General features: G+C 47.6%; 1 protein-coding gene across 5 annotated transcripts in view; it reads right to left on the minus strand.

Annotated features, from left to right (window-relative positions):
• Nucleotides 1–645: 645 nt before the first annotated feature.
• Nucleotides 646–22469, minus strand: part of TRIT1 (tRNA isopentenyltransferase 1) — a 196600-nt gene continuing 174776 nt past the window's right edge. For all 5 annotated transcript variants that reach the window (XM_086955769.1, XM_086955773.1, XM_086955770.1 and 2 more), the window contains 3 exons: nucleotides 11858–11967; nucleotides 10659–10776; nucleotides 646–1548 (listed from right to left, as the gene is read on the minus strand). In XM_086955769.1, coding sequence (XP_086811895.1) covers nucleotides 1331–1548; nucleotides 10659–10776; nucleotides 11858–11967 — 446 coding nt within the window. In that variant the 3' untranslated portion in view covers nucleotides 646–1330. The remainder of the gene's footprint in view (nucleotides 1549–10658; nucleotides 10777–11857; nucleotides 11968–22469) is intronic.

A 22469-nucleotide genomic window follows, 5' to 3' on the forward strand; every position in this document is an offset into this window, starting at 1 on the left:
TGCAGCCTCTCACAAAAAAAACCAACAGGCCTGATGAGAATTGTATGAGGCAGGTCTTAGTTGCTCTCCTCACGCCAAAAGAGTCTGTAATGGGCTCCTTGCCGAGTTCCAATAAACAAATCTCCACATGCAGCCCACAGCTATAAAACATGTATACATTTCCATACAAACAGAATGAACCTGTAATAAGGGAGAATGGCCTACACTTTGATCAAACAAAACAGCTGAGTAAAAAAAAAAACAAGAAACAAGATAGAAGGCTGATGGGTTCTCTTTATGACTGGTCTATTATTGGCTGCCAGCATCTTTGCATTATCAAATTTGTAGCAGAGTGCATATGGATCATAGTCCACGGCTGTGCAGAGGAAAGTCTGAGGAACATTCTGGAATCGCACTTAAAAGGTCAAAATCTGCCCAAAAGCAAGGATAATTTTAATAACGGTCTTCTGACTCTTAATAATAATATAAAAAAACACTTTCAATCCCATGGTTTTCCATAAAAATTGTGGTTTTCATTCTGTTCACACAGATATGTGCAAATGTGCAGAAGATGACTCGGGAAGTTTCGCTTTAAGAAAAAAGATACCCTGTTCTGCTCTTTAGAGCGAGCGCCAAACAATCAAAAGAGAATGTCCCCAACTGAGATCAAAGCAAATTCACTTTACTGCAATAAAATACAAATAATGAGAGGACATGCTAACCGCAACTCCACCCCACATGCTCCATCTGCCTCAGTGATTACCCCAATATTGCTCTTGAAAGGAGGCACCCCTTCTAACACTCAGGAGACATTTCTTACAATCCTTCTGACAGGGGAACGCCTTGCTGTCACATTTAGAGGAGACCCCCCCCCCCTTCATTATTGCTCTGAAGGGACGACTCATCATATCTGACTGCGAGATGCTCCCCACCAATCTGAGGAGACACTCTCCCTGCCACTCTGAAAGAATGTCATTGGTACTTTCAGTAGACCCAACATGTCACAGGGACTCAGACAACTACTACAGCATAATGCTGAGGAGTTACCAGACACTAGAGTGGAGAGTAGAGCTTGTTTACAACGTCACTGACAGACTCCGACAACAGCTCTACCGGAAGGTACGCCTTTAGCACTCTGCTTCAGAAACTCACAATCCATTCCACTTTTTACTCCTACTGTTGCCACTCCCCTGTGGTCTGTGCCTGTTCTGTTTGAATGCTTGTGCGTCATCTTTCCAAGGTGGCCAATACCCGTTTGTGAGAAACAGTCTCCAGGAATTAGTCAAAGCAGATCTTTGCTGGTCTGTTTGAGTTTATCAGTGAGGTCTCTGGCTGTCAAAGTGAGAGGACGTCATACGGTTGATGCCAGGTCATTGCCAGCCACTGGTACAGGGTTTTCTCTGTCCGTTTGTGTAAGGTCATCTCCAGCAGTCAGTACAGCACGGTCTCCGGCCTCTGTTGTGAGGTCGTCCCTGTCTGTCAGTTTAGGATGGTCTTGCATTTCCACAGCTCCAAGGTCCCTCGGTCTCTTTTTGAGATGGTGGCGGTGCGACTTTGACTTAATATGAGCTGGAGGGGGAAGAGAGGAAACCCATTACCTGTTTGAAAGATGCAGAATAACAGGCACATGCTCAGAGGCAGGAGCGAGAAAACCAAAGCGCAGACATTCTGGAAGCAGAACCATATGCCTAGGAAGAGAAGCAGAAGCATAGTAGTGTAGAAGCTATATAGGGAGAGCACCACCTGCACAGGGAAAGCTGCAGAGGCAGGAGGTAAAAATATACAACAGTGGCCCCTCATGGGTTCACAAGCAAGCACAACTTAGTAGATTACAGTTTTTGTTAAACAAATCACTCAGAATCATTAATACTTTGCAAGGCACAAATAGTGGGTCGGTCGTGCTTCGATGGAGTGAGTGGTGGATGCTGCTAGCGAGACCAAAGAGTAAAGGCACAACGACATGGGTACCCAGTCTGCATGTGAGGACAGCTCTATGCAGTCAATATGCACAACTATTGGCCTAAAAGGCTTAGTGGCAGCTTGTGCCGCTATAAAAATACCTGTTTTTCCATTTTTACAAATAAAAACAGACTTGAAAATAAATTATTTCTGTCTGCATTTACGAGTGAAAAAAGTAAAAATGTGAAACCCAAGCACCTTCTTCAGGATGCAGTCAATTACATCCACAAGGCTGAAGTACTGGAATACAGACAGGAATCTAGAGTGCTGCAGAATCTGAATGTACACTCGATTAGAAACAACTCAAAGTTGGTGCTTAACCAAGTGACAATCCACATTAAAACTTTCAAGCAGCATGCCACATTCCCAAAGTAGGTTTCTCAGAGTGAAAACAATTTGCTTAGACATGCAGCTTCTCTGCATTATTTTAACTGTCCTCCTTTTCACTGCCGAACATCTGACATGTGCGGGCATAAATGTAATCATCTGAAAACTCCTGAAAGTTTTACTGTATTTTTATGTTTCTTGAAATAATTTCCACCGCATCTCCGAAAACCGCCCAACAAAGTTGACGAAATCTCAATAGTAGAGGTGCAGGACATTTACTGTAATTATTAATCAAAGTTTTAGATTTTTTTAACTATTTACTGTTTGTGCTGACTATTTTTGCATATCCGTACACTGTAGCAATAGTTTGTGAACTTGGATACTGAAAGAGACTTAATTAATGGCAATGTTTGAAAAACATTTCAGGTCGACTTAGGTCATTGGGTCCAAGCGACTGGGTATAACTGCAGTGGCCGCTTTCAGGTTACAGGTGAAGTTTTCTAGATGGTAACATCAGCGTCTCAGGGGGGATACCATGCTGATCAACTAAATTGGTGTTGAACTTTTATGTTATTGCTCGGACTGTCTACACATTTGGATGGATAGCACCACAAATTCCAAAAAACTCAGAAACCGAGTACATTTCATGGCACAATTTACACGAATAAAGACAAAATCAATAATTTCAGTAGAAAATGTCAAGAATCTGAATGACTGGAAGAATATACATGGACTGCACCAGGCTTAGTACAATCCAAGAAGTATATTCGCTGATACAGTAAGCAATTCGAGCTAAAACCCATGACAAAACAAGCACTGGCGTTGCCAATAGGTCTCGCATTAGGAAAGTTTGAGCTATTGGTCTTGTAAATGTCAATTTTTTTTATTTATGTGTTGGTTTTGAAAATAGCTAAATTAATAGCTTTGTCATTTACAATGCCAATAGTTATAACTTTCGCAAATGTGACACCTATAGCATTTGTAATGCAACATGTTTTGTATTTACGTGATTTAGATGTATTGATATTACAAATTACAATGGTTTTTAATTTTTTTAAATAATTAATACTTAAATAAAAGTGATTTTAATTTATAATGGCAATAGCTTAAACTTTTGTAAAGTGAAATATTAACATCTTTTTGTGACATTTGTAATAAAGCTTCAAACATTGAGAGAACATATTTGAACCAGTTGTTGTTGAATGGTTGCGCAGTTTAATGCTGGGGTGGCGCTGAGTGGTACACGCTCTTATAAATCTAATTACAATTACAAAATAATAGAATTGACCTCCTATCAAACAATCAAGCGTGTCCATAAAAAATGAAATTGTAAAGCATGTTCTAGGTTTAGCATGTCTGACTTAATAAGAGCATTGGCCGATTCCTCGCACTCTCAATTTGGTGAAGTGAGAGATTTGAGGCGCAGTGTTGCAAAAAAAAGTGTCCAAGCTCACACAATGTGGTGAAACGGGGAAGCCGTGATTAAATAAACAATCATTTGGTTTTATGGTAACAAAGCCAAACCAGGGTTTTATTAATTCCGGAGTTTACGTGCTATTTTAGTGCATATTAGACATATGTGTTTAGTAATAAGACATAACCGTATGTTTTAATAAACTTCAAAGTGCAATACGAGGTATGTAGCAAGTTCTACTGTTTGAGCACCATAAAAATGAGTTAGGCACTAATAAAAGAAATTCATCATCTGTGGAACATAATTGTTTAAATGGGAGATTTACAGTTATCTGTGTTCTGATGTTGCCAAAAAGACACATTGGACTTGAAACCTCATCGACTGCGCACTTTGACCAAGGGTTGTGTGTTTGTTGGATTTAACCCACAGATGCGCACGTTGGTTCCCCTTCAATCTGAATGCGCTGCAGTCCTCCGCGAGGCTTCCCTCGTTATCGGCTGTTAAGACCTAGCCAAGAGAGGGATGCCAATTCCCATGATGCACTGCGAGCGCAGTGCAGGCTTGAAATAGTGTATTACTCATCTTGCGTGTTTTCTGGCAAAATGCGGTGAAAATATTGTTCCACTCACGGGTGTCCTACCCACGTCTGGTGAGAAGTAACTTCCAAAGAGCATGCACTGCCCTCCCGTCTCTGTCAACTCAGCTTCCAGGGTTATTGAGACTGTAGCAACCACTGCGGCGTATGCACACGAAGTAGTTTAATCTCAGTATAGTGAAATGAGGGCCATGAGCTCAGAGAACCGCCTCGTTTTAACACACATTGTGAATGCCGGTGCCTAATTTGTACCGGTGGGCGCAGACAGTGGGCACTAGAACTCCTTTTTGGGGACCAAGACTTTGTTTTCATCCTCAGGTTTCGTCCCATAGCAATGAATTGAGGAATAAAAAGAAGAAATAAGGTTTGTTGTCTGTCGCGAGAGCAGAGTGAAAGCAGGGAGTAGGAGGAGAGTCTTGAGGGTGATAAAAAGCGGCGCAGATCAAATAGGAGCCATGTCCCCTTTCCCTCTCGTTCTGTGTAAAAGGATGAACAAAATCACAGAAGGTAAATGGCGGAGGGAAAGAAAAGATGGGTGTGGGAGTGATAACTGCAGAGGAGGCAGAGAGTGGGGGTGGAAATAGTGTAGACAGGCGAGAGGTGAGTGGGAGAAAGTGAGATTGTGAGGCAAATAGCAGCGTAAGAGAAACACTGGCGCGTGGGAGGAGCGAGGTGAGAGTCATGATCAAGAGACAACCCGGTGTTTATGAAAAATAAGAAACGCAGGGAATTCTGGGGGGTGAGACAGAAACAGGAGAGGCAGTGGGCGATAGGAGGAAGAGACAGCGGGAGAAAGGAGGAAGAGACAGCGGGAGCGAGGAGGAAGAGACAGCGGGAGCGAGGAGGAAGAGACAGCGGGAGCGAGGAGGAAGAGACAGCGGGAGCGAGGAGGAAGAGACGGCGGGAGAATAAATCTGCATACTGCCTGCTTGTAATTTACTGGCTGCCCAGCTGCGGGCGAGAGAGCACTGCGTTTCGTAGTCTGCTTTCCATGTGAGCCTACGAGGCAGTATAATGCACTGCTCTCTGCACGTGCGCCGGGGCCTGCGGTGCTCCCACACAGACTACCTCAGGAGGAGAGAGGGGGAAGTATGGGGCGAGAGAGGACAGTGCCAGAGGAGAGAGAGGCGACAGGAGGAAGAGAGCGAGCGGCAGAAGGGGTGGGAGGTGGGCTCGAGTGGGAAGAGAGAGTGACGCGGAAGACTAGCAGCAGGGAGCAAGTAGATTGGAGGAGAAAGATAGATGGGCGAGTTAGGTGGAGAGCGAAAGCTAGAGAAGGAGAGAGCTAGAATTACCTTTGGTGCAGGAAAACAGGGTTCAATCCAAGAGCGGCCGGGAAACTGAAGCGGCCAGCCATGAATAATTAGGGGAGGAGAAGCCGCACAGCACACGCTGGGAGAAGCCCTTTGATGTACTGTGCGGCCGTGAAAAAATGCAATTAGGAGGGAGGGAGGGAGGCTGATGCGCGTGCTTGTTTGGTCACGTGATTCACATGAACTCAAAGAAAACCGCACGAACGAAAGCCTTGGTTTCACGAGTATTTTGAGCACTTGAATTCTCGCTCCGCTCAATGCGCTTGCGCGCATTGATAGGTCGCGAGACCTAAAAACCTCATGAAAGCCATAGTAAAGATATGTTAAAAAAAAATACGCAAGTTGTAGAAAGAGATTGGTATGTATATCTACAAAGATAAGTAATTGAATTCTAAAGTGAGTAAATCACAAAAAGTGATGGCTGAATAGAGTCCGTTAATCGGGCCGCAGTCCAGACAATCATTTTCCCCCACCATCCCTCTTCAGCAGGAAATCTGACATATGCAAATCAGCTCTGGTCCCTCCAATATGGAACCCAAGCAACCCTAGACCAGATTTAGCCTCCTTGGGCCTTGTCGGTAGGGGGCAGTGTGAGTTCTATGGTACAGTGAGTACGGGGCCTCCATCGGGGCAAGCACACGATGGCTGGATCGTTTGAACTAATTATCAGCCACTGGGTTTTCAGTCCGCTATGTGGGTTTGGGGGAGAGGTGTGTGAACTGCCTATTTATGGTACAGAGAGTATTGTTAATTATTCACCCAGGTATGGCTAGTTTCTTCAAACGGACAGATAAGACAGCTAAAATACACAAGGGGCAAACAAGACAGCTAAAAGATATGAAAGGCCGCAAAGAGCCAACGGTGGAAGACTGGGCGTGGAAGAGGGTACAGCAGTATCAGAGAGAGAGAGGGCTGCAGCACATAACAGCAGCTGCTCCGGCACGTGCGAAAGTGAAACCACATCTTCGTGGTAAGGATTGTAATAGGAGCAACACGTGGTAGTGCGTAAATGCGAAGAGGCAGACGCTGTACATGCATGGCACAAATTTGCATTCACAAGTTCTCAACAAGAGTTCACAGTATCCCTACCACAATGAGTTGTGATCATCATCGAAGGGTGAACTGTGCTGATCGGGGTCGAACCCGGGCCAGTAAACTACTATCGAAAGTAACACCTTGACCCAAAGCGAGAGAGACAGGTTATCTTGGACAGGCTGGTTTGAATGCATAATGGGCACTCTGATTTCTACCTCTGAAATCCTCATGGGTGTCTAAACTTTAATTTGGATAGATTTATACTGCTGTGCTTTAGAAGAGGGACATTCTCTGAACTCTAGTCTAATACAGTAAGAAACTCAGTGCCATGGCTGTCAGTACTTTCTATATTGACACTTTGGGTGACTTTTGGACCGACCGCCATAAAACAGGAGAGGTCAAACACCACTTTTTGTACTCCATGACTTGGGTCCCTTTTTAGGTTTCGCCTGGCGTCCACTGCGCAGCAGTGTTCGCGCAGGCGAAATCTTTTGAGAATCAGTATGGGGCTTTAACCCGCCTCTCTGTTCCATTGGCTAGCTCCATAAATGGAGGCTAGCCATTGGAACAGAGATGTGTCAGTCATTGCCCGAGCAGATTCATGGGCGTTCCGGCAATTTTTTCGCTCTCCGCCCCTTTGTGAACGTCATTGCGGTGGTGGGCGATGTTTTTTTTTGAGGTTTGTTTTGGTCATTTCTCCGAAGATGGCGGCCAGGCAGTAGCTTACTTAAGAAGCTCCGCAGTGCCGTCTTGAACCAGCGTGTGCCAGTTCCCGCCCCCCTCCCGCTGTCCGTGTGCCCGTTCCCGCCCCCTCCCGCTGTTCGTGTGCCCGTTCCCGCCCCCCTCCCGCTGTCCGCGTGCCCGTTCCCGCCCCCTCCCGCTGTCAGTGTGCCCGTTCCCGCCCCCTCCCACTGTCAGTGTGCCCGTTCCCACCCCCTCCCGCTGTTCGTGTGCCCGTTCCCGCCCCCGCCCCCCTCCCGCTGTCACGGCACCTCGGCTTGTTTTCAGTGTAAGAGGCTGCGTCCAAAAGAGATTGCTTTCACTTTGTTTCTCGAGGCCTATTGGAAAAGACAACCATCATGGAGTAATGTTGTTGCAGAATGAGCAATTGGAAGTGTGTTAAAATATGTGTTCCACTGTGCGTGCTCGCTCAGTGCAAGCAGATGTCATTTCTCTTTTCATCTTACAATCAGCATTCTGAACCGACAGTCCCACAACCGGATGTCCGCGAAATAAAAGATGCAATATCCAGGCTATCAAAACTGAAGTAGGACTGAGCTGTTCGCGTCATCACTTGCAAGCCAAGCTCTGTTCTGAATGTTTTTATCTTTTATTTGAAAAACTGCCTGACTTTAGACAATATCGCTGGTTCGCAGAGGTTAGTGAAGCCTTTAAGCGCATCCCACCAGATGTCAATTCTGGTTAATATGCTATGTTTATGAGGTGTTTATGCACTTTTTAAAACTAATTTATCAGGTAGTCAAAAAGTATCAAAGTGTAAGTTAAAGTATAGTTTGATGCTGAATGAACTCCATTGCCAAAGTTTACTAATGTTTGTGCACATGCATGGACGTATTTAATTAATTAATTCTGCTTTAGATGGCTTTGGCATTTATGGGCATTTAATGCAAATGTCCGTTTAATTTTCTGCGTCGTTTAACACGTACTTCACTGGCAATTTGAGTGCCGAGTTACTTGCAATGTGTTACTGTGTCGTGTATGAGTGTGTGGGTCCATGGGAAGAAAGTGTGTGAGGTGTTGAGTGCACTTTGGTGTGTGATGTTTGTGCCCAAATGTCATCCTTTTGCATACTTTTGTTTGTCGGCCACATGGATGGGAGGGCGGGCCCCTGGGTATTCTGATGCAGACGTCCTGTTTGTGTGGAGGATGCGTAAGCCACAGGGTTGAAATTCCATGTGCTGTTTGCGTGGGGTGTGTGTGTAGTCCACTGGGTTGAATGCTTGTGTGCTGTTTGCGTGGCGGGTAAATACTCCACTGCACTGAATGCCTGTTTGCTTGGAGTGTGCATAATCCACTGGGTTGAAGTTCCATATGCGGTTAGCCTGGTGGGGGAATACTCCACTGGTTTTAATGCCCATATGCTGTTTGCGTGGATAGTGATTACTCCACTGTATTGAATGCCTGTTTGCTGGAGGGTACATCCTCCACTGGGTTGAATGCCTGTTTGCTGGAGGTTACATACTCCACTGAGTTGAATGCCTGTGTGATCTTTGCGTGGCAGGTACATACTCCATCACGTCGAAAGCCTATTTTCTCTTTCCATAGAGTGTGTGTACTCCTGTTTGCATGGAACGTGCATACTCTACTGGGTGTGATGCCCATGCAGAGTATTGGTGTTGAGGTTATTTATGGTTGTGTGTGCCTTTTATGGGTGTGTGGCCTCAGCTCTTACCCTTGTGCCCTCTGCCCTCACCCGTGCCCTCAGCTCTGACACCTGTGCCCTGTGACCCTCGCCGGTGACCATGGCCAGCATGGCGGGGGAGATCGTGGCCTTCCTGCTGACCCTGTCGGGCTGGGTGCTGGTCTGCTCCATGCTGCCCACCGACTACTGGAAGTGTGTGGCTCTGTGTGTGCGTGTGGCTCTGTGGGTATGTATGTGTGTGTGGGTCTGTGTGTTTGTGTGTGGCATTTGCGAGAGATTACGCTATTGGCATTGTAAATGACAGTGCCATTTATTTATCTATTTTCAAAACCAACACTAATAAAAAATTTGTCATTTACAATGCCAATAGCTCTAACTTTTTCAAAGGCGAGACCGTTGCATTGTAAATGCTTGTTCTAAGGTGTACCCTCTCACGCTGACCTGCAGTGTAGGTCAGAGCATTGTGACAGAGGCATCCTATTGGAATCACCGCTCTTTATTGACACTAGGCACATTGGAAGTGACCTAGAGAAGGAAGAAAGGGACCCCACCCTTTTTGGTAATGGACTGCCTTAATCTTTAGTGGAAACCATTTCACTCAAAGGGTTGCGCTAAACTTGTGCTTAAAACATTTTTTTAAAGTTGCAAAGTCGTTGAACACACTCACAATCTCTTGTGCGTTGTAGGGGAATGTAGAGAGCCACGGCACTGCGCCTCAGCTGAATGCCAAAGAGAGTGTGTGTGGAACCAGATGCCAACCAATGCTTTCAGATTGGACCAATCAAAGCAAGCTACGAAGAGACAGACAGCACTGTCTTCCTTGTAAACTGTTAAAATAGTCCGAACATAGAAACCCAGTCAGGGAGGTGAGTTAGACTGCCTACCACAATTCATAGCGACCCTCCACAGAGCTCGCCTACTACCTGGAACACTCAAACTCTTACTCCAACACATACACACAGCAGATGTTTGGAAGATTGTTCTGATAGTTACAGGGGTTTTAATTTAAGTTGTAACTTCTTTTGCGTTTTTTTTGTTTGTTTTTTACTTCTGGCGACTGTATACTCCTTTTAGGTATATATTTCTTGATGAGTTCAGTTTTGTTAAAAAAATTATTTTTAGAAATGTATGTCTGAACTTTCGTTTCTTTGCTGCGTTCGCCTGTACAGCTCATTTTGATGTACCTTTTCCACACTTCCACGTGCAGTGCTTTGGTCCAGCCTACAAATCACAACGGCTTCGGAGTTTCTTTTGGAGCCACTTTTTCACGTCTTTGTGCAGGATTGCTTCAGCTGGGTTTGGTGAGAGTTCTGATGCAACACTTACAAAACCTTAGAATCTCCTGCTAACTGAATGTGGAGTTCAAAGCCCAAACCACATCTGCCTTCTCTCTACTAATGTTTTCCCACCAGCTCTCAGACTCTGAGCAAGCCATCATCCGTGTCCTGAATTGGTCCAACCAATGGTCCCGCCAAGGGTTGCCCAGGATTGAACAGGTCACAGCCAGTGATCAGCAGCCGACCTTGAGGTACAACGCAATCCCTTGCAACACTCTAGTAATTGTGCCATCATTACACCCTCAAAAGAAACATCTTCTTTTTTGCTGTTCCCACCCAAGTGTCTCTCTCCACTAGAGAACCCAGCAGATCTTACCTTCCCACTCACGATCACCGATGATAATCCTGTTGCAGAGCTCACATTTGCGGTGACTGCGGCGGTTCTCGTTTGTTTCACAATCAATCCTCAGGGGCTGTGCTGCCGGCTCCTTATCCTGGGGAATCAGCACAATATGAACAATTTCAGCAAATGCAGAAAGAATTAAGAGAGTATGGGCTACAAGAAGAGAAAATACTATGGTATAGCGGGTCAGGCCTTGGAAGCGCTCCTCCACAGACCAGCAGGGTGGTCTCACTGCAGGGCAGACACCGACCCAATACACAGCGGCACAAACTATCTTATTGCCAGCAGTGCAGACATGCAGATGGAGCCTACCACCTGATGATGTGATTCTTAAGGCAGAAATGCAGATGTGAAAAGTGCTCTTGCTACTTGCTGGCCAGACACTGAACAGAAATAACCCTACCAGGAGATCTCACTATATGCAAGGCAAACATGTGAAGACCTTTGTATATCAAGCGTTATGCCATTGGTGCGGCCTCTCAGGTCTGTCGGATTTTAGGCCCTTATGGCCCGGTGTCAAGAAATCTGTCACAGGCAAGTGTTCGTTTCCTTCATCTGAGAGTAAGAGTTAGAAAATCAGTACTGCGGTATGCTGGTTTGTGTACAGGTCTGATAGCACACCAGTTACATGCAAGTTAGTGTTTGGAGTGTATAGCCAGAGGCTTTTATCAATTTGCCACATTACATCAGTGAATGTTCAGGCATTGAGGAGGTATTGCCTGGCTTGGAGTATGTGTCTGAAGAAATTAAAAGAACTGTATCTTGTTAGTGCCCACATTAACCAGACAGACTGTGGTGCTGGTTTGGAGTGGTAAGTGTTATCGTGGAGTGATATATTTATTGTCTGATTAAGAGTAAAGTGCTTTTGTGAGCTTTGCGAAATTCAAATAAATTGTGCCTCAGAGCTATGTCCCATGCATGTCGGTCTAACGTGTTCATTTGGATGTTATGTGCTGCATGGTTGTGTATATAGAAGCATTTAAATATGGGTCCAATCTGCCCTGAACCCGTGTGTGCAATCCTTCCAGTGTGCTCTGCGGTCCTTGAACTTTTGGTTACAGCTCATGATATGGCAAGCTCATTGGCACCCAATTATGTGGTGGAGCTAGGCTTTTGGATGAAAATGCTAAGTAGGGTCTAATGTGAAGCTAATCACTGGATATATTCGATACCTGCAGGAAGCTGCTGACGATCTGCAGGGCTGGTTTCAGGACAGACTCCTCCCAGTCAGTGACGTCTTTCACCTCCAAACCATACACAGGGGGAACATTGGGTCCTGGGCCTAGGACACAAGTGAAGACATTAGTATGCACCGTATGCAACAGCATTACTGCTGCAATACAAAGAGCAGAGGGGGTGGGAAAAGTAATATTTTTTGAGGACCAACCTCGAATCACAAGGAAGACTGAGGGCCATAAATTTAAGCTTAGGCTGACCTAGAGCGTGAGTTAAGAGGTGTCCTGGGTTAAAGCAAACTAAAGCACACAAGATGAGCTGGAGCCACAATAGAACACTTTGACTGACTTGAAAATACTATACATTGAAGGGACTGTGCAGGGGTTACTTGGGAGTCACGATACAAAAGGCTAACAGCTGTAGCAAACACACTACACTGGATCATTACTGTAAGTACAGATTGTGTTAGAGCAGCAAAAAAAAATCTGCAATCCGGTTATATCTCAAATAATGAGGCATGACTGAACATAAGATGGTGCAGGACACATGTTCCTGTGCTCCTGGGTCCCTAACCTTGAATCACCAGTTATCCTAACATGCAAGGGGAGAAAACGCTCCCATCTGCACTCCCATTATTATAGGAGGAGTGTGAAGGACAGGCGGAGCCGAATTTACTGGCAGAGCTGCTTGATGCCAAGATATTCTCCCGACGATTGGGGAGGTCATGCCTGGATTTAAGATGGCAACCAGCCAGAATGAGAAGGGGCGGGCCCTTGTGCAGCCCAGTTACAGCCTTCTGGAGGACAGACGGCAAAAAAAAAATAATGAGAAGCGAGAGTCGAATAAACATAGCTGGTCACACCTGTAAGCCCCACAGGTGCTCCATGGAACCAGCAGGAGTGCTAGGGACCAGTTAATAATGCCAGGCGGGCTCCATGTGTCTGGGCTCAAGAAGTGGTGGTGACTGTGGCCATGCTGAGGGGCAGACAGCCCAAAACGGTAAAACTAGCAATCTGCACTGGAGGATTGGGCCTCCACAACACCCACTAATTGCTGGGAAAGTGCTCTGTGTTGAGCAACTGATAAGAGTTTCTTCCCCAGGGGAGGGGTGGGTGGTGGGGATGACTGTTGAGCCGTGGTTATTCACTAGATGTACAAACGACGGGAAAGGAACTGGTGTCCCCGACAAATGATGGGGACAGGCCTGAGCCCTTTGTATGAATCGTGCCAAATGACTCACCGCATAGATATTCTATACAGTGCCTGCTAGAGGTCAATCAATCACGGACACTGATTGGACTCGAGGTAGCAAACACTTCCACAAACAGGTGATGGGACATACTACACCCGAGACTACATACTAGCTACGGTGCAGGGCTGCAGCCGAAGCCCACTCCTGCTGCAGCCCATGGTTCGCTACATTCAGAGACTTAGAGAGGATATGCCTCCTCTTAAGGGTGGCTGGGACTACCAGGGAAGTGGTGGTGGAGCTGAAAACACTAACAGGAGAAGTCACTTAGACTTAACATGAAACCCAAAACGGGGAGACCACAAAACACAACCAAACATCCCCCGCCATTAAAAGAGCCAGATTGCGACAAAACCATAGATCCCATTAAATGACTTTAGAACTCTCTGTAGAAGTACTCCGGCAAGTTTAACAGTTCCACTGGCGAGTAAATAGGTGCGCTGCACCATTTAAACCAAGAAAGACTTGGTTGCAAATTGATGTGTGCAATCTCCTAGCTGATTCCCTACAAACTGTCTTAGTAGGTATAAATCCAGGTTCCCTGTAATAAAAATCTCTGTGCTGGAACTTTAAGCTCAAATGAAAGAAAACCTCATGTACACTGTAAAGAATATTCAAATAAGATTCATGTCGCAGAAGGCCATCCAAGGTGAAATATTAAAACACCAGGACTACCTGAAACAAAAAATGGCACTGCTCAAAAAAACTATGTTTAGAGGAATGGCTGATAACTAAAAGTTACGAGGGGTCTCGTTGGTAAACATTTACAGTGTAGAGGGCCCACAAAGTTAAAAAGGCATATGCCCTCAGCGGCCATCCAACAGGTGGCTTGTCCACATGGACCCTGGAAGATCAATGTGAATAAAATGCATATCTTCCAAGACTACACAAAAACCGTACAACGCAAGAAGCATATCCTTTACAAAGATCAAATGGAAGTTACGACAACTGGGCCTCATTGATGTTCCTGGAAGAACTCAAAGCTGTATAGGCAAATAACACAAACAATTTTTAAAATACAGAAGACACTTAAAAGTGGCTGGAATATAATGGTGCCCCTGCTGAGGACCGAGGACCTGCCAACACCCAAAGGAGACAGCGACAGAAAACCAATCGCCCTGCATATGGTAAACCAACCAAACGGACGACTGTCAAAGAAAAAGTACAAATGGTGGAGAATATGGCAGGCCAGAGGGGCACCCATTTGACTCTAATGGACAGCAATCAAGAGTCAGTGAGAAACAGTGGAATGTTGAATCCTGATGACAGTGATGAAAGAAACTAAGCCAGGGCCCCAATATTACTCCAATGACCTCTGATGAAATGGTATGATACAACAAAGCTCAAAGAGTGTACTCCATGTGGACAAAATATTAATGTAAGACCCAGCAATCTGCGTGAATAAAACAAAAGGAGGGGTTTTACAATTCCGCATGGCAGGCATTTATCCAGGGGCCCAGGATCTCCCCCTACATACACCACCCCTGAAGGAACTTGTGCAATGCAAATGATCAAAATGCATGCGTTTCTAGTTATCATTAAACTTGACAGTTGTAAAGGTAAAGGGGCTTTATTTACCTTCACCAAGGGCCCGAGAATTTTGCATGCCAGACTACACACAACCAAACAAAGCAACACACCCTGCTTTGCAACCAGAGATAACAGGTCCGATACATTTATTTATTTTAAAATGTTTTGTATAGCACGAACATGACTCTAGAGGGTGTCAAAGCGCTTTACGTAAGAGTTGTGAAACACATAGGAGAGACAATTGTGGCAGAAAAGTAGCAATATACACAAACAACAACAGGTACATAATGATATAATAAAGGAAGGTATATGAACCATGGCATTGCAAAGTATCATAAGTAAGCCGCGGTGCATGACAAGGAAGGCAGAACATGTGAGTAGAATAAAGCAAGAGTCGTTGTAACACTAGATGAGGAGGAGCATGCCGTTGGGCTCTGAGAACCCATCAGATCTAGGCTGGTATGACGAAAGGAGACTACTGTGCCTGTCAAGGCCTGGTCGCCCCCACGCTCCTGCGCTGCTCCTACTTGTTCCTTCCTTTGCTGCCTCCAGATTGAGTTCCTGTTCGGGCGACCCAGCCACCGCTGAGCCGCCCGCCCGCACCAGCTTTTTCCCGCCTCTGCCTCCCTGCGGCCTGCCCCCGCCAGCCCATTCGCCGCCCTGCTCCCGCCAACCAGCTGATCCGCCCACCCGGCTCCCTATTTAAGGGGATCGTTTGTTCCAGATCGGGAGCGACTGCTGTGCCTGTCAAGGCTTGGTCGCCCCCACGCTCCTGCGCTGCTCCTACTTGTTGCTGCCTTTGCTGCCTCCAGTTGAGTACCTGTTCAGGCGACCCAGCCGCCGCTGAGCCGTCCGCCCGCACCAGCTTCTTCCCGCCGCTGCCTCCCTGCTTCCCCGCCCCCCGCCAGCCCATTCGCCGCCCCGCTCCCGCCAACCAGCTGATCCGCCCACCCGGCTCCCTATTTATGATGCCCTCACGTACGCGCAGCGTTGACGCGCAGCGGGCGCGCCGATTGTGCGCCGAAGGCGCGCCAAAGGCAAGCCCGTCTGCGCCCGTCCGCGCCTGGACCGCGCCCAGCGCCAGGACCCCTGGCCCCCACCGCCGAGGCGAGACTACACGACAGACCTACGAGTCCGCAACCCTCCACGCACTCAATGCCGGCCGGAACCCTGCCTGCTACCGAGCCACCCCGAGGCGCACCCATGGACCCTTCGCCTGCAGAGCCTGCCGATTCACCTGCTACCGGACCTGTACCACCCCCACCGAGTCCAACACCAACAGCAACCACCTGAAATGCTTCCTGCTCAACACCCGCTCCGTCCACAGGCACGCCGTGGAACTCTGGGACCTGCTCGACGCGACAGCACCAGACGTCGCCTTCCTCACCGAAACCTGGATGAACGCCTCCTCAGCGCCTGACATCGCCATAGCCATCCCGGACGGCTACAAGATCACCCGGAGGGACCGCGTCAACCAGACGGGAGGAGGCGTCGCCATCGTACACAAGAACACCATCCGCATCTCGACTAACTCCGACGAAACCTTCACCGCCGCCGAACACCTGCACTTCCAGATACACACTGACCCCAAGACCACCCTCAGAGGCACCCTCATCTACAGACCACCGGGACCACGCACACAATACAGCGAAGACATCGCAGACTTCATCAGCCCGCACGCCCTTCCCTCCGCCGACTACATCCTCCTAGGGGACCTCAACTTTCACCTGGAGAACAACAACGACAGAAACACCACCGCCCTGCTGGACAACCTCGCCAACCTTGGACTCAAGCAACTGGTGAACACCCCCACGCACTACGCCGGCCACACGCTTGACCCAGTCTTCTCATCCAGCAAGCATATCTCCTTCAGCCACGCCACCGGACTCCACTGGACCGACCACAGCTGCGTCCACTTCAGCTTCAGAAGAACTACGACCCACCACCACCCGCAACAGGTCCCCCGCCGAAGCTGGAGCAAGATCACCTCCGAGCAGCTCACCGCCTCCCTCAGCCAGAACACTCCGACCAGCACAACGGACCCCAACGAAGCAGCCAGCAACCTCACCAAGTGGCTGACCGCCTGCGCTGATGACCTCGCACCACTAAAGAACCCCCCCAGCAGACCCGGCAGCAAGAAAACCCCCTGGTTCACCGACGAACTCAAGGAATCCAAGAAGAACTGCCGCAGCCTCGAGAAAGCCTGGCGGCTCGACCACACCACAGACAACAGGACAGCCCTCAAGCACACCATCCGCAAACACCATCAGCTGATCCGCGCCACCAAGAAGACGGCACTCAAAGAACGACTGGACAACAACACCCACGAGAGCAAGGAACTCTTCAGCATCGTCAAAGAGTTCTCCAACCCCAGCGCCGGAAACAACGACATCACTCCCTCGCAAGACCTCTGCAACTCACTCGCCTCGTTCTTCCACCGCAAGATCGCCGACATACACAACAGCTTCGACGCAGACCACGCACCCTACCACCGAACCAGAGCCCGCCACCACCACCCTCAGCAACTGGACCCCGATCAGCACCAAAGACACCACCCGCACGATGAACTCCATCCACTCCGGATCACCAACCGACCCGTGCCCACACCACGTCTTCAACAAAGCCGACGCCACCATCGCACCCTACCTCAGAGACACCATCAACTCCTCCTTCCACACCGCCACCTTCCCGGAGAGCTGGAAGCACGCCGAGCTGACCGCCCTCCTGAAGAAACCAACGGCGGACCCCACCGACCTCAAGAACTACCGTCCCATCTCACTTCTTCCTTTTCTGGCCAAAGTCATCGAGAAGACCGTCAACATACAGCTTGCCGCCTTCCTCGAGACAAACTGATCCCTCGACCCCTCGCAGTCCGGGTTCCGGGCCAACCACAGCACCGAGACCGCCCTCATCGCCGTCACTGACGACATCAGAACCCTGATCGACAACGGGGAAACAGCGGCCCTCGTCCTCCTGGACCTCTCCGCAGCATTCGACACAGTCTGCTACCGCACCCTAGTGAAGCGCCTCAGCAACGTCGGAATCCGAGAGAAAGCGCTGGAGTGGATCATCTCGTTCCTCGCCGGAAGAACCCAGAGAGTCCGCCTCCCTCCGTTCAGATCCGAGGCCACCGAAGTCATCTGCGGCGTACCACAAGGATCTTCACTCAGCCCAACCCTCTTCAACGTGTACATGAGCCCCCTAGCTGCCATCGCACGCCAGCATAACCTAAACATCTCCTACGTCGACGACACCCAGCTCATCCTCTCCCTCACCAACGACCCCACCCCCGCAAGAGCCAACCTACACGAAGGGATGAAAGACGTCGCCGACTGGATGAGAAACAGCTGCCTTAAACTGAACTCAGACAAGACGGAAATCCTCATGCTGGGATCATCACCCTGCGCCTGGGACGACTCCTGGTGGCCCCTGGCCCTGGGCACCGCTCCCAAACCAACGGACCACGCACGAAACCTGGGCTTCATCCTGGACTCCTCCCTGTCAATGACCAGACAAGTCAACGCCGTCTCATCCTCGTGCTTCAACACCCTGCGCATGCTCTGCAAGATCTTCAGATGGATCCCCACGGAAACCAGGAAAACCGTCACCCAGGTACTCGTCACCAGCCGACTAGACTACGGGAACACCCTCTACGCCGGAACCACAGCCAAACTCCAAAAAAGACTCCAACGCATCCAGAACGCCTCCGCCCGACTCATCCCCGACATCCCCCGACACAGCCACATCACCGGACACCTAAGAGACCTGCACTGGCTCCCCGTCAGCAAGAGAATCACGTTCAGACTCCTCACCCACGCACACAAGGCTCTCCACAACCTGGGCCCCAAGTACCTCAACGACCGCATGACCTTCTACATGCCCACCCGCCAGCTACGATCGACCAGCCACGCACTCGCCACCGTACCACGCATCCGCAGAGCCACCGCCGGAGGAAGATCCTTCTCCTACCTGGCAGCCAAGACTTGGAACTCCCTCCCCACCCACCTTCGGCGAACCCAAGACCATCTCTCCTTCAGGAAGCAGCTCAAGACCTGGCTGTTCGAACAGTGACCTACCCCCCCTAGCAGAGGCTAGACTTCTAACTCAGAAAAGTACTCATCAGTAAAGCTTTCACTTCCTTTTCGAAGGACACTGTTGATGGAATCAGTCTACTTTCCGCAGCTAGGGAGTTCCAGATTCTCGGGGCAATATCAGAGAAAGATCAATTGTAAGTTTTCATTTTCTAAAATTTCTTTAGTTTAAGCCACAAGGTACTGGAGCTCGTTAAGGAAAGGGCACCGCCCGACAGTTCTAGCTTATTTGCAAGGTACATATAAGAGTTGAAATGAAGTGCTTGGTGGGTCATGCAGGAAAGTTTTAGTTGAATCCTTGCCTCGAAAGGTAGCCAATTTAGGGATTTCAAATCCTGGGAAATGTGGTAGGTTTTCTTGGAGCCTGTGAGGAGCCTGGAAGCAACATTCAGTGAAACCCTGAGAGGGGCCAGTCTGTACCTCGGTAAACTGCAGAGGGTTGCACAGCCGTATTCCAGCCGTGAGAGGACTAATGCTTGCAAAGCAGATTTGAAGTTATCAGGGGGAAGGAAGAGTTTATTTCCTTAGGATGCTCAGTTGGAAGTTCGCACCTTTGGTAGATGCGCTTATAAGATCCTGCATGTTCAAGTTCTTATCCAGCACTGTTCCCAAAGATCTTGTAGCCTAGGATGTGTGGTGTGCAGTTGAGAGCAGAGAGATTTTTCAAATATTTCTCCACGATGAGTGCTTGCTTGGGTGGTAAGATAAGGAGAAATTCTGTTTTGAGGACGTTGAGTTAGAGATGGTTAAAGGTTAACCAGTTTTGGGTTTTGTGCAAGGGTTCCATTGAGTGTCTTGATATAGTCAGGAGGAGAGATGTTCATATACAACTGGGTGTCATCCGCATACATGGGATATTGGATGTTAGATGCTTTAAGGATTTCAGTAAGAGGTTCAATGAATAGGTTGAAAAGTGTGGGTGATAGAGAGGATCCTTGGGGAAATCCCAAAGTGCAAGGACTGGAATTGGGTAGGGTTGGATTGGTTTTAACACGGAGTTCTGTTATGGAGAAAAGAGGCAAACCATTTTAGTACTGAGCCGGAGAGCCCCATCCTACGTTCCAGAAGGCTAAGGAAATTGTCATGTTTGACAGTGTCAATAGCAGATGAGAGTTTGAGTAGGATTAATAGGAAGGATTCGTTTTGGTCAAGCATTGTAAGAGTGTCGACAACTATTTGGGTGATGGCTGTTTCGATGCTCTGGCCAAGTCGAAAGCCCGATTGGAATTGATCAAGATGTTGGAATTCCTCAATGTGGTTACACGGTTGTTCATGAACATTTCTCAAGGAGTTTTGCCTGAGTAGGGTTGTTTGTGATTGGTCGAAGTTATTCAAATCTTCTGGGTCCACCGTAGGTTTTTTGAGAATAGACAAAACCAGACCAGACTTGAAGCAGTCGGGGGATCTCACCTTGAAGTAGGGAGGCATTCATAATCTTGGTCCAGAGTGGGAATAGAGACCATTTCTTTAAAGAAGTTGGAGGGAATGGGATCATTGAAGTGATTTAAAGGTTTCCGTGTAGAAAGAATGTTGAAAATGGATGGGTCGTTGAAGTGTGAGAATTGACTCCAGAAGAAATTGTTTTTAGGGGAGAGACATGGAACAATATGGGGCTGCGAGGATTAGGGGGGGGGAATAGTCTGGTGAGAGTGATAGATCGATCAGGGCAGCCCTTAGATAAGGTTCAATATTGTTAGACTTTTAAAGGTAGAAGGCGGCAACGTCCTCGCAGTTTGGTTGTGGACTGGAGATGAGTGGTGGTTGGTTGGTAGTATTATTAGATTGTAGTTTAATCATATAAACAACATTTTGCGACTATTTTTGGCTCTGTCCAGTTGGATTCTGAAGAAGGTCGCTTTCCTAGTTTTGATGTGTTTGTTGTTCATACTGCTTCTCAATCTCAAAAGCTTAATGGGTTCATTAGATGGAGAGGATCTCCAAGAGCATTTCTGCTAGTCTCAGGTTGTTTCAGTTTGAGTTTAAGCTGTCATTGAACCATGGTTTGGAATCTTTGTTGGACATTCTTTTTAGTTGAGGGGGCAATTGAATCCAGAGCTTTCAACATGGAGTTGTTGTAGTGCTCAGTGAGTTTGTAGACATCGGATATGCACGCAGGAAGAAGCAGGGACCAATTGCAACGGGATATGAGCTTATTCAAGCTTGCAGCGATCTTTTCCAGGGTTTCGTTTCATGGGTTGGAATCTTTTGGTGTTCTATCATTCAAAGATGAGGAAGTTGATATAGTGATGATCCGACCAGTCACAAGGGTCAATCGATTCCAGCAGAACGGAGTTGGGATTGGAGATGATTAGATTGAGGGTCGAGCCCAAATTGTGTGTTGGTCTGTCACAAATAGAGTCCGGTTGAGGTCAGCTAGGAAGTTTTTAAAGACTATTCACAGCCCAATCATTCGGGTTGTTACAAAGTACATAGAGCAGCAGAGTGGGCAGCTATATTTACAAAGGTCAAAAATCAGCACTAGATGTCCGATAAATATCAGTACCTTACATGGAAGGTGAGAGGGTTGGGCACTCTGGTCAAGAAGCATAGAATACTATCACATTTGAAGAGAAGAAAGATCTACTTCAACTGATAAACCTAGATTGCCATCTTTGGAGTGGGGCTATGCGTCGCCAGCAGTGCCGCTATGGAGGCTGCTGAAGGATGCCATGACAGGCACCGCATTTAAGGCCACATTTGGGCAATACATAGAGCATAACTTTAAAGAAAAGGAAGCCACAGCCGCGATTCAGTCTTCAGAATGGGATGCTTTCATGGTAGTGATCAGGGGTAGCACAAGTAAAACAACCTGTAGGATAAGGTTGACGCTCAATATATAAATAAAAGAAACAGAAGAGGGTTTTCAGTGACCAACCAGGCTCAAGAAACTTGATGGCCGCCTAAAAGAAACAAAGCAGCCTGATAGATGGGCTCTGGCTGGTAGACTGCAAATAGTACATTGCCAAACAGTGACCGTGGTAAATTCACAAGAAGGCATAGTACAAAAGTCTAAACTCATCTCCTCTTATGCTCACATTGAGCACATGCAAACCTGATTTATAATCTCTCTGATACAGCGGACTCAAGCACAGATCAAAAAAACTGGACAACACCATGACGTCAGCAGAGATGAAGGCTACAACAGACCAGCTGGCTAGGGAAAATCAGAGGGATTTGATGGACTTCACCAAGAGTTTTATAGAATGCATAAGAATACACAGGCCCCAAACATTCAGATCTTTCAGATATATACACAAAAGCATACAATAACTGGGATGCTCCTGCCCCCTCCACCATAGAAACAATTGTTGTTCACCATGATAGGGGAGAACCCGCTAGACGTTAGATTGTATAGACCGCTCTCACTTCTGAACACAGAATACTAAACAAAACAATTGCCAACAGGATACACCCCAACCAATCCTGGGTTATACATGAGAAAAACACACAAATCAATTTGTGGAAATTATTTCAGGTCATTGACTTGGTCCGGGATTGGTAAGGGTGAGGGGGTGAGGAGGGCGGAGGGGGTGTTGGGGGAGAGAAGGAGAGTGGTGCATCGTGTACCTGCAGTTGCCTCAGTTGATATCAGAAAAACATTTGATATGCTCCTTTTACCGTACTGGTTTAAGTTGCTGAGAAAGATAGGTTTTGGAAACACTATAACCAAATGGATCTATCTTTTATGCACTTGCCCAGTAGCAAGAGTCCAACTACCTCTGAACAATGACCCATTAA

Source organism: Lissotriton vulgaris, chromosome 2_1 (genome assembly GCF_964263255.1).
Source record: "Lissotriton vulgaris chromosome 2_1, aLisVul1.2, whole genome shotgun sequence".
Lineage (NCBI taxonomy): Eukaryota > Metazoa > Chordata > Amphibia > Caudata > Salamandridae > Lissotriton > Lissotriton vulgaris.